The 13,153-nt window shown below is 44.8% G+C and overlaps 1 protein-coding gene across 1 annotated transcript in view; it reads left to right on the forward strand.

Moving 5' to 3' along the window:
- HPSE (heparanase) overlaps nt 1–13,153 on the forward strand; it is an 89,281-nt gene that overhangs the window by 47,188 nt on the left and 28,940 nt on the right. Inside the window, exons 8-10 of the mRNA XM_073541756.1 lie at nt 8,361–8,467; nt 12,600–12,714; nt 13,046–13,153. The exon at nt 13,046–13,153 is cut by the window's right edge and continues 20 nt beyond it. Of these exons, the coding sequence (XP_073397857.1) occupies nt 8,361–8,467; nt 12,600–12,714; nt 13,046–13,153 (330 nt within the window). The remainder of the gene's footprint in view (nt 1–8,360; nt 8,468–12,599; nt 12,715–13,045) is intronic.

Here is a 13,153-nt window from a genome sequence, read left to right on the forward strand (position 1 = left end):
TTTTACAACTACCGCCCTCTGCAGATGTCTAGAATCAATCATGGTGGTAGAAGAGAGAAGGGAACGCAGTGCCATCACACAGCTGCTCGCCCTGCTTCTGTAAGAGGTACTGGAAGTAAGATTCGTTGGATGCAAAGAGGCAGAGAAGGGGTTAACTGGATTTACTAAAACAGGTTATTATCATACAATGAATACTTCACACAGGGAGACGATATCAGTAACGGCAACAACAGGATTTGCTCACAAACACAATATTTGAGAAGAAGGTGTACAAAAAAGATAACTTATCGCTTGCAGTTCTTGTTGGGGAAAGACTGGAATATCTCCCACCGGTGTTGTAGATCGGGGACAATGTCTCTGACTCGTTTACGGAGGAACGAAAAGCAGTCTCCCGACTGTGCCGATGTATCCAATCCCGCTTGGTTTGAGTGCGCTGGAACATAGAAACAGTCTCTTTTGAGGATTCCTCTGGAATGGCGCTGAACACAAACCGCATTCACGCTTGCGGGCTGCGGTAGCGTGCGAACCTCTGAAGTAGAGGGGAGGAAGTCAACCTTGTCCTTGTTCTCCTTTCGCCTTCCTGCCAGATCTCTCCCGTTCCCGCGCTCAGTCCCTTTTATCTCCCCTCACGTGCCCTCCTGTCCAGTGCAAAGGTCCTCCCCTCCCAGAAGAACCTTTCCTGGCAACAGTGTTGAGAGTCCCGATAGTTCCGGCCTCAAAGTACACCGGAAACAGCTGACTCTGTCCTGGCTCATCTTCTAATACCCTCCCCTCTTTTCACTCGCCATTCCACGGGCGAGGCATCTTGAGAAACATTAGATTGTTGCTTGTCTGTCTTAGCGACTTGTTGCCAAATGAACTGATCCTAGCTGTAACGATTGGGAGGTTGTCCAGCCATTGTGCATTCGGAGCGACGTAGAGTGGAAAGAATAGTGGAGTCTTCTAGTGGAGGTAAAGTTGGATCTGTACCTGCCGTAACATTTTCTTCTAGGGTACCAGGTCCCTGACTAACAGATGTATTCTCAGATGGCTGCTCAGGACTTTGTTCTGCATCTTCTACTGTCACGGGAGGCACCACTTCAAGAACCTCAGGTGTTTCTTCTTGCATGGGGGTCCTTTGAGAGGCATGGCCGGAGCATACTTCTATGTACCACTCTAGTGGGAGCATTCTTTTCTCTTTCTGGATAAATCTCGTATACAGGTCTTTCTGTACCGACCTGACACTTCACTTTGTATGGCCTACTCTCCCACTGGTTTTCCAGCTTGTCCCGTGGACGTTTCTCCCACACCAACACTTGATCACCAACCTGAAGATCTGTCCCCCTCAGAGGAAGCTTCTCAAGGTGCTCTAACTCCCGGAGCAAAGTCTGAACTAGACGATGTATGGTCTGCAAATGGTGGCGATGTTCTCAGACCCAGGTAGACACCCCTATCCACGGGTTGTCCTCCCCTGGATCCAGCTCCAGTTCTGTGACTTATTTTCCCGTTTGGCCGAACAGCAAGGAGTAGGGTGTGTATCCCGTGGTTTGCTGGACTCAATTGTTGTAGATCCACACGAGTTCAGACACATACTCCGGCCACCTAGCTTTTCCTATCGTCTTCCAGGGTCCTTAGTATCTGGATTAGAGTATGGTTAAACTGCTCACAGGCCCCTTTTCCCTGAGGGTGGTAAGGTGTGGTATGAGACCCGTCAAACTGATAGATCTGTTGTAACTCATCCATTACTCTTCCCAAGAAACAGGCTCCTTGACCAGAATGGATCTGCTGTGGGCATCCATAGACCTTAAAAGAAACTTTTACGGATGGCATGTACAGCGGACTCAGCTGTTTGGTCCCGGGTGGGCGTCACCACCTCAAACTTCATGAAATGATCTACCATCACTAGACAGTGCTCGTATCCTTGGTGTGCCGGCCCGATGGTCAAATAGTCGATGGTCAACAGCTCCAAGGGGACTGACGTGGGGAAGGTGACTTGCCGGACAGACTTGACTGGAGGTAGAAGGGACGGTTTGGGCACTGGTGACGGATGATGGTAATGACAGAAGGGAGACGGCTGGGAAAGAGAGAAAAGGGAGTGCAGTACCTAGAATTGACCACAAGATGGCAGGGGGGAGCGTAGGTTAGGACTTGACAGCAGCTTAAGGCTATAGAAACCGCTTAGTCATGGGGGCGGGGAGATAGGAACCCAGGAGGGAAATTTCCAGTGAGAGAGGGGATAAATAGGACAGGTTGGGTTTCCAGAGAGGCTAGTCTCGGGAGGAGCTCAGCAGAGGAAGACCCAGGACAGAAGACTGAGAACGGTGAAGAGCTCGACCAGGGGACTGACAGGAGAAAACAGTCAGGGGCGTGGCCCTGACACGACGTACCGCAGGACAGACGAGGCCCCGGGGGTACCGATTGGATGACGTCCTCGGGCAGGTGAAGTGCTGGCAGTAGATTGGTCTAGGACAGCCCCAGCGAAAGATCCGCGAGGGACGTCATCACGACTAAAGGAAAAGTGAAAGGTACCCAGGCCTGGAAATGGAGAGCTGTAAAGGAACTGCGGTGCATGGCTAAGGTCGTCAGGAGGACAGCCAATAAACCCGGATCTGTTATAACTGAATTCTGCCTCCGTCTCGCCTTTGCATCGTCCGGTCGTGGTAAGCAGTGGACCACCCCCCAATCTGGGCCCCAGTACACTGATGTCAGTATTGTTTGAGTAGGAGCTCTTTGGTCTGGGGATTTGGCCACCTCACAGGCCCGACAGAGTTTGCAAGCTTTTTCAACCACTGTTCTTAGCCGAGGGTGGTAGACAAACCACTGTAGCCACTGGAAAGTTTTTTCAAGACTGAAATGAGCCCTCTTTTAATGAGCTTCAGTGACCACTGTAGACAGCACTGTCTCTGAAATCACCACCTGCCATGAGGCTCCCAACTCCTTTTAAGGTTGAACCTTCTAATATAACAGCCCATTTCTCATCTCTAGGTGCTTCCACTGCTGGAATATCTTCACTGCCTCTGGAGTCAGAGTACTCTGCTGTTCCTGACTAGGCAGCTTCTTCAGTGTCACCCATTGTCTAAACAGAGCAAGTTCATGATCTTCCTGCTGCAACCGGACCCACTCATCCCGAGATCTTCCCAACACTCTTTCATGATGGGGAGTCCATATCTGGTACAGCGTGTCCCAGCGATTTTCTGGAACCGGATAACCTCCTCCCCCGCCAGTATCTCATCTCATCTTATCTTTACTCTTTCCAGGTGGCACATGTTTTGCTCTGGATAGGGCGTTGGCGTGGATGCTCTACGTCCCCCTCCTGTAAGGGATTCTGTACCTAAATTTTGTCATCCGGGTCACCCAGCTCTTTTCCAGGGCCCCTAACTTGGCATTCTCCAGATGCGCTAACGGATTATTATCGGTGCGCACTAGCACCTCTGAGCCGGATAGGTATTTTGCGAATCTCTCCGTCATGGCCAACGCCAGCAACTCCAGTTTGAAGGAACTGTAGTTGTCTGGGTTATGCTCGGAATCAAGAAGGGACCGATTAGCATAGGCAATCACCCTCTCTTTCCCGTCCTGCACCTGTGACAACACAGCCCCAAGTCCGTGCAAGCATCCGTCAATGTGGAGAATGAACGGTATAGAGAAGTCCGCATAGGCCAGTAGCGGGGCTTCGGTCTGTGCCTTCAAGTCACAAAAAGCCTTCTCCTGCCTTTCCTCCCAATGGATGGATCGACCTATTGCATTCGGGTGTACTCCTTTCAGAAGTTCGAGCAGAGGTTGCACCACATGGGCAAAGTTCTTCACGAAGCGACGATAGTACCCCGTCAGTCCAGGAACGCTTGGACATCTTTTCCGGTCTCTGGTGTTGGCCAATTCTGAATCACGGTGGTTTTCTCCCGTGACGGCTTCACTCCCTCAGCGGAAACAACATGAACTAGGTACTCGAACCAGGTCCAGAACAAGTGGCATTTTCTGGGGTTTCACCTTTAGCCCTTACTTCTGCAAATGGCTCAGCACTTGCTCTAATCTCTGCAGGTGGTCTTCAAACAAGGCAGCGCATACTATGATGTCATCCAGGTAAATGAGTGTGGCCTCAAAGATCAAATCACCAAGGCACCTCCCCATCAGTCGTTGGAACGTACCGAGGACACTGGCCAGGCTAAATGGCATCCTGTTGAATTCAAAGAGGGCCATAGGTAGTATAAAGGCCGTCTTAGCCCGGTCCTTTTCTGACATGGACACTTGCCAGTAGACACTGGCGAGATCCAGCATCCTGAAGAATTTGTCTTTCCCCAATGCAGACAGAGATTCCTCAATCTGGGGTAGAGGGTATAAGTCCTTCATGGTGCAGGCGTTGAGTTTGCGGTAATCCACACAGAACCTCAGTGTCCCGTCCTTCTTCCGCACCAGCACAATAGGAGCTGCCCATGGACTCTGGCTTTCCCTAATGATGCCCGCCTGTAGCATCTGACCGAGCATCTCTCACTTCCTGATATAACTGAGGGGGAATTTGCCGGAAACATTCTCGAATGGGTGCTGTATCTCCCGTTGGCATCTCGTGAGTGATTGCCGTGATGCAGCCAAAGTCATTCTCATGATTCGCAAAAACAGATTGGTATCGCCCGAGTAATGCTTCCACTTGTTGTACCTGGGTGGGCATGAGTTCAGATAGTTCAGTGTGCATCTGTTCCAGTATGCATGGACCCTCTTGGATGTATTGAGGTTCGGCTGTCAGAAGTGGTGACTTTTACCGACCACGGGTCTTCTGGATTTACTGCCAACTGGGTAATGTGGGGCGGTATGATTTCTTCCGGCATGCCCACAACCCGCGCCACTTCACTCCTGTGTGGGATGACAATTTCCTGATCTGACAAATTTACGCAGCGTACAAACACCGTCCCTTATCGTACCACAGCCAGTGTTTGGGCCACTAAGAGTCCTGCAGGCAATTGTTCCGCTACTGAGGGTTCCAAATGTACTTCCACCCCCTCCAGCGGGTGCATGTGCTTGGACGGGCAAGGTCATTATGGTCTATCCTGGTGGTAGGGTGAGTTTAGTGGAGGCTAGCACAACCACTTTTCCTAATGTTTCCCCCTCACTAGAGACCTTCTGAACCCGAGCTGTACTAATTAGCTGTTGAAACACCTGTCGCTGGGGTGTGTGCGGACTCCACTGTTTTAAAGAAGGTTCATTGCTGAGTTTTCCAAATTCTTTCAGGATATTCATCCCCAGGGTCATGGTATGACAGGGACTGGCCTCCCCCAGGGTCAGCATGATACCCCTCTGTACAAGATCCTTCCCGTAAAAGGAGACCTGCATCCACACCACCCCTGCGACTGGCATGGGCAGGTGGTTTGCCGCTGTCAGTTTTGCTACCGGGCCCCACTCAGGCCAGAGAGTCTGTAGGAAGTGTCGGTGAAAATACGCTTCGGGCATCGTGGTCACTTGAGATCCAGTATCCACCAGACAATGCATGGCCCGACCATCGAACTCAGCCCAGGCCAGCGGGCATGCAGACACCAGATTTGTGGGACATTCACTACTCCTTCCTTTCCATTTTGTCTCTGGGTGACGTCCCCCAGGCTCGGAGCCCTCTAGTTTAACAGGCAGCGTGGCCAGGGCCCAGCCCGTCGTGCATTCCCTAGCCATATGTCCTACTTCTCCGCAGTTATAGCAAGCGAAGAGCCTCTGCCGGTGGAACATCTACTTCACCTTGGCCCCCGGCTGCGTACTGGCTGGCTTCAACTTTCTCCATCACCTGAGCCAATTCCCCTTGAATATTCAACAACTCTTTTCTCATCTCTTCAACCCATTCGGGATCAGCTTCACTGCTGCTTCACAACTCTGGACCTTCCCTATCGGGACCGTCACCCCCTGCTCCTGTTCACGTGCCTCTTTTCCTATGTCGCCAAAAGTGATACGAGGGTCTGCCTGCATCCACTCTCTCAGGGTCTGCTTGGTCAGGGTGTTATGCAGGCCAGTCACCAACAAGTCATGCAACACGACATCTGTCGGCCCTATCCCCACTCTGTCCTTCCTAGCAATGGTTGTGTGTAACTCTTGCAGTGTATTCATATATTGCGTAACCATCTCCCCCTCTCTTTGCATGCGGCTAAACAGGCGAGTCCTAAGTTCCCCTACGTCACTGGGGTCCCCATGGGTCGCCTCTAAGATTTGGAGTACTTTATAGAAGCTGTGGGAAAGTATCTGCAGGGCCATTCTCCTGGCGTAGTCCTGTTTTAGAGTTCCTAGCGAATGCTGGCACTCAAACAAAACATCACAGGAAGAAAAGTAAAAAACAGATATAGGATGTAGTGGTGTAGGGAATTTGAAATAAAGCAAATGACAAAAGTGGTTAGGACTTAAAGACAAATATTTGTAAAGGACATTTAATATATTGGATAGTCAGTTTAAGTGAAGGAAAACCTTCAGGTTTTGACCTGTGCACATGGTGTCACTGAGATGCTGTCGCAGCCACCGAGTGTTCTCAGGCAAAGCTGCTTCAAGAGTTCACTGTCTGTTGTTTTTCCATCCCAGGAATTCTTGCTACTGGCATCTTTCTCTCCATACTGTGAAGAAAAAGAGCAGACTGCTTCCACTAGGAAAAATGAGCATGTCCCTTCTTTTAACCACTTCAGGGTTTTACAAACCCTGAAGTGGTTAAAGGGAACCTTTCAGCAGGATTATGCATAGTAACCTACGCACAGTTTCAGGTCGGCACCATTATACTGAATAAAATGATACCTTGATTGATTAAATCCATCTTTTGGCTATTTCTTAATCTTTATTTTCAGTTTTGTGTTATTGACATTCTCGTGCTCTAAGGCAGGGTTGATGTATGTGGTGCTCTGATTAGATATTCATAATGCAGACTGCTGACAGGTCACTGATCCCTCACTGACCTGCCCGCTAGTTTGTATAATAAATACCATCACATACTGAATAATAATAATAATAATAATAATAATAATAATAAAAAACACTTCTGGTCAAGAGTGGTTGACATAAGGAATGTTACACTTGTAGTCTATGTCATGGGTAAGTCTGTGTGTGGTGGCTCTTGAAGCAATTACTCCAGCAGCAGTCCACTCCTTGTAAATCTCTCTCAAATTTTTTAATGGCCTTTTCTTAACAATCCTTTCCAGGCTGCGGTTATTCCGGTTGCTTGTGCATCTTTTTCTACCACACATTTTCCTTCCACTCAACTTTCCATTGTTATGCTTGGATACAGCACTCTGAACAGCCAGCTTCTTTAGCAATGACCTTTTGTGGCTTACCCTCCTTGTGGAGTGTGTCAATGACTGCCTTCTGGACATCTGTCAAGTCAGCAGTCTTCCCCATGATTGTGGAGCCTACTGAAACAGACTAAGGGACCTTTTTAAATGCTTAGGAAGCCTTTGCAGTTGTTTTTTGTTAATTATTTTAATTTACTGAGATAATGACTTTTGGGTTTTCATTGGTTGTAAGCCATAATCATCAACATTAACAGAAATAAACACTTGAAATCGATCACTGTTTGTAATGACTCTACATAATGAGTCTAACTTTTTGTATTGAAAAACTGAAATAAATTAACTTTTTGTTGATATTCTAATTTTGTGATAAGCACCTGTGCTTTATTTTGACATAAAGCAAGTGACACATGAGTGGGACAGATGATCACTTTGGTGTTGTCAGCTATACAGACAACATTGCTGTTGTTAGTGGTTGACTGATGTGATTACATGCGAAGCACAGCATATCATTGTTCTAGACTTCTTAAAGAAGCACTCTCATCTATATTTTTTGTATTAAATCTGTGTATATGTTCACAGTATGAGTGTGTGTTAACATTCTCGCCTACAGCTGCTTTCTCCGGTGTCCAGAGTAGTTCTTCTCGTCTTCTCAATGACATCCCGGCAATTGCGATTAGCCAGGCCACTGTGCTCTTTGTGAGCCGGAAGTCTTTTTTACAATGAAAGCCTATCAGGCCTCGTTCTGACACACCATAGCCATACATTGTAAAAGCCACTTTCTAGTCTTGCAGAGTGCAGCGTGACCTAAGAGGTCAGCAGAGGAATGACATCACTGAGAAGAGGAGAAGACCGGCCCTTGACACAGGAGAAACCAGGGGTAGCTGAGGTATACTAATACACTCACACTATATTACATGCACATACACACATTTAATAAAAAAAAATAAATGGGAGGGTTTCTTTAACAAAGAATATCAAATGATCACTGAACTTTCAGTATGGGAAAGGCATGGGTTTTAAAGGGTATTTACATGACAATGTGATATTGTAGTGATATGCTTGTTTTCTGGAGTTTTTGGACAACACTGGAAACCCCATAACTATAATAACAATTCTTATTTTCTTTTTTTTCACTCATTGTTTTAGATAGTAAATGAAACTGTTCCAGGAAAGTTAATCTGGTTGGGTGAAACCAGTTCGGCATATGGTGGAGGATCTCCAGGATTATCCAATACATATATAGATGGCTTCATGTAAGTTGATCAATGTTTTCTAATTAAAAAAAAATCCCACTTATACCTTGATGTGGCGATTATAATGTCCAGGAGAAAATAATTGCAGTGGATTTCATTTATTAATACTTTCTATCACATTAATAGTAATACTATGCTTCCAAAAGTGATGGGTAACAATTAGTGGTATTCAGTCACTCAGAATTCATGAAATGGTATAGGACATACTTGACTTTATTCCCCATATTGCTGCATAATTAGGCATTTAGCCGCTCCACAATATCTGCAATGCTGGCTATTAACAGTTGTCAGATAATTGTTTTATCCTGTATATATGTGGAACATGTCTTAAATTGTTTTTAACTCTAGTAGTTAGCATAGAATATGTTAAAAAACAATACACATTCTTCATTGTAAGTCAGCCAGTGAAACAAGACCTTTACTTGCAAATTATATGCTATTCTAGTGTTTAACCATATATGTATATGTTGCAAAACTTGGTAGGAAAGAAGCCTAAAGGTACTGTCACACTTAGCGATGCACCAGCGATCCCGACCATCGATATGACGCGGTCAGGATCGCTGGTACATCGCTAAGTGGTCGCTAGTGAGCTGCCACACAGGCAGATCTCACTAGCGACATCGCTGGGGATGGGGGTCGCTACTTGACTGTTACACTAGGCGATTCTGCGTCCTCCCGCCCGGCTCCACGCGTCGCTCGTCGTCACAGCAGGAAGCTGACGACGAGAAACAGTCCAGCCTGTTCTCGCGCGATCAGCGATAACCAGCGGGGGAGCGGGTCGTAGGTAAGTATCAGACATAGCGCTATCGCTAGCAATATCGCTATAACGTCACAAGTTATAGCGATATTGCTAGCGATATCGCTTAGTGTGACAGTACCTTAAGAAAAACACATGTCAATTTAACAGCTTAAGAGATAGTGGATTAGTAGTCACAATGTTTATACATTGATAAAGCAATAATTGGTTGGGGTCACCTGCATGGAGGTGCTGCCATTTATGTAAAACTGCAAAGATAAAATGGCAAGTAATAGAGAAAGGAGGGTTAGATGCAGGAGCTATGGACCTCATTCATTAAGGTGCCGTATTTACAACAGAATTCTTCCATAAAACACCTTAAAAGTAGTGCAAAATTGTGCAAAATTGATGTTTTCACCCTAGTTCTCCAGCCGGCTTTGCCTAAATGGGCAGGATAGGGTGTGATGAAAATTTTTGCCACTTTAGTCCCTGACTGGACTGGAGTATATCTCTGGTGAAGATCCAAGGCAGTTCATTAACTGTATGGCGCAAGTCAGAGGCAGGAGTATAGAACTCAGTGTGAACCTGCCTCATACTCAGCAGGTGATGGCTGTGTGTTACAGGCAGGACTTGCCTGTAACGGTCCACCCATGATTCTTAATTTGTTAAATGCCACTGTCCAACTTTGTCAGCGGCAATTAACATGCGCCAGTAAGGGAGAGCATCGTTCTAATGGCCCATCGGCATGCCGATGCGTTGCTATGACACTATGACAACAGGGGGTCTGTTAAAGACCTTTGTGCTTGTTATTATGGAGCTGCTTTGAAACCCTACGACATGTATATAGCACAAGTGATCAGACGATCACAGCTCCAAGTCCCCTAAGGAGACAAACAAGCACAGTACACAGTAAAAAAAAAAGTGAAGAAAATCAAGAAAACATAAAACTTCAAATTGCCCCCTTTTCCTCCATTAATAAAGATAATAAAATTACACATGTGGTATTGCTGAGTTCAGAAAAGTCAGATCTAACAAAATATAAAAACAAGCTTATCGGTAAACCGAAAAAATTCAGGAATGTCAATTTTTTTTGTCACTGCAATACCACAAAAAAGTGATTAAGAGTGATTAAAATGGCATATTTATCCCAAAATGGTATCAATAAAAACATCATCCCACCCCGCAAAAAGTAAGCTTTCACAGAGCTCCATCGGTTAAATAATGAAATGGCTACAGGTCTCAAAAAATGGCGCCACAACTCTCCAAATTTTTTTATTTTTTTAAACTTCTAATTTTTCACCACTAAAATAATAATAATAATAATAATAATAATAAAAAAACCTGGACATGTTTGGCATCACCATAATTGTACGGCCAACTTTACCACAAAAAGGAAACCCTAAAAAACAGTTCCCAAGAAACTTCAGAATTGCGTTTTTTTTCACAATTTATCCCCACTTTGAATTTTTGTTCCTGTTTTCCAGTACACAGTGGTAAAATGAATGGTGTGATTCAAAAGCACAACTTGTTCAACAAAAATAAAGCCCTCCTATGTCTAGGTGAACAGAAAAATGTAGAAGTTATGGCTCTGGGAAGAAAAGGAGGACAAAACAAAAGTGGAAATTGGCTGTGTGGTGAAGGGGTTAAGACTGGAGTTTACAATGCTGGTCTTAATGAATTGGGCTTTATATGGAGTATATTTATTTATACTTAAATGATTGATTAAATCAATGCAAAATGGTATTTGACATTTCATAGATAATATGCACTACAGTAGAAGAATCACACTGATAAAGTGCAGTTATCCATTGTTAATGTCAGAGGCTTCATAGCTCACTAAGGCCTGTTTCACACATAATTTACTTTTGTGACAGTTAAAATCCGCCAAAATGGCGGAAAGCGGATCCGTTGCTAACTGATGTGAACGGATGCCACCGGACCGTTTTTTTTGACCGATCCGATGAATGAAGAATTTTAAAGGAACCGCAGCCCGGGAAGGAGAGAGGGAGAGAGAGATATTATTTTTTTATCCGCCAGAAATGATTTCAGGGGTAAATTTCCGGCTGACTTCATTCCTCTGGGCATGCGCACTAACAAAATGCGGATCCTGCAGCAAAAAAAAACGTCGCATGGTCCGTCCAGGCATCTTGGCGGACGGAAAACAATTGACGGATCCGCAAAAAAACGGATCCAACGGATGGCCATCCGTCAAGATCCGCCGGTAATGCAAATCAGTGGGGAAAAAAACGGATCCGCCAAAAAAATGGCGGATCCGTTTTTTTGCAAAAACGGCGGATTTTGACTGGTCGTCAAAAACGGAAGTGTGAAACAGGCCTTACACTCCTTCAGAAAGTACATCGCTGGCACACCATTCATGGTTTTAGCATTTTATAAAGCCCTGTTGTTCTCAAAACCAATGAACGTCTGAGATCTCGATGTGATCTACGGAGAGGGAAAATTCAGTAAAATAGATCACAATATATGTTGATTAAATGTAATCCTTTGATAGTTCCATATTCATTTAAAGAAGCACTCCCATTAATTTTTTTGTATTCATTAAATGTGTGTATGTAATGTGGTGTGAGTATATTAATACTGATGTCTCCAGATCCAGTGCCATTCTGCTCCTCTTCTCATTGATGTCACCGCAATTGTGACTAGCTGGCTCACGCTATGTGTAAGCTGGAAGTCACTTTAACAATGTAAGTCTATGGGGCCCTCATTCTGACTCTCTGTAGCCTTAGATTGTAAAGGCCACTTTCGGGTCATACAGAGCGCAGTTTGACCTGAAGAATCTGCAGATCGGTGACATCACTGAGAAGAGGTCCAGAACAGTGCTTGAACCCAGAGAGAGTACTGGTAGGTGAGTATATTAATACTCACACCATGTTACATGCACATACTGTACTGTATATAAACATTTAATGAATTGAAAATTTAGTGGGAGTGCTTCCTTACCTAAAACTTGAGCTGTGGAATTGCAGTGTAACTGTTCTTGCTAGATTATTAAATACTAGAAATTGGCTATGACAGAATGTTTTTATATTGAGGGAATGGCGGATTGTTGGGTGAATAATTGAGCATGAAAGAAACTGGTTCAGGAGTGAGCGCGCCTTGAAACATTGGGTGAAACATTTGAAGTCTGGAATTCCGGAATTGTAGGGATGAGTTTATCCAGTCTCTCTCGTTACATACATAATAACCCTATTTATTTTTATCCACCGTTGGTGGGTTGGATTTATGCTGGATATTTTTTCTAATACAATTATCTGTATTATAAAATGAAGTGTAATAAAGCATTATAAAATAAACCAAAACCTTGTCTGATAGCTAGGGCATCAGACAAGGTACCAGATGTCCTTCTAGAATTCTCTTCTTCTTTGTTACTTCAAACAGGTGGCTAGACAAGCTGGGGATGTCTGCTAAACTGGGAATTGACGTGGTCATGAGGCAGGCCTTGTTTGGTGCTGGCTCATACAATCTGGTGGATTCTGAATTTGAACCTTTACCTGTAAGTAAATATTTGGTAGTTTATGTCTATAGGGTAGTTTTTTGGATGGGAACATGCTTAGAATTTCTGTTGGTCCCATGGTAGTTATACAGCATTATGTATCAGTTTAGCCCCGAAATATGTAGTATACCAGAATGTAGTATATGCGGTTACAATACCGTACGCTATATCTGTACCTGTGTCAGATACCTGCATTACTTCTTTACCACTTGGTATGCTATATTTTTTGGTATACTGCTAAATTCATCATTTTACAAGATGCTATCTAAACTCTGCCTCAAAGAGTAGATCATCTTATAATATTTTCAATCTTCTAAAATATTTCCTTTAGGACTACTGGTTATCACTGGTATTTAGGAACCTGGTTGGAGCCATTGTTTTGAATGCCGGTTTTAAGAAGTCCATGAATGTAAATGTGGAAAACATTAGGGTTTATCTT

This window comes from Dendrobates tinctorius, unplaced genomic scaffold (genome assembly GCF_039654945.1).
Source record: "Dendrobates tinctorius isolate UK_male_01 unplaced genomic scaffold, ASM3965494v1 ptg000011l, whole genome shotgun sequence".
NCBI classification, from domain to species: domain Eukaryota; kingdom Metazoa; phylum Chordata; class Amphibia; order Anura; family Dendrobatidae; genus Dendrobates; species Dendrobates tinctorius.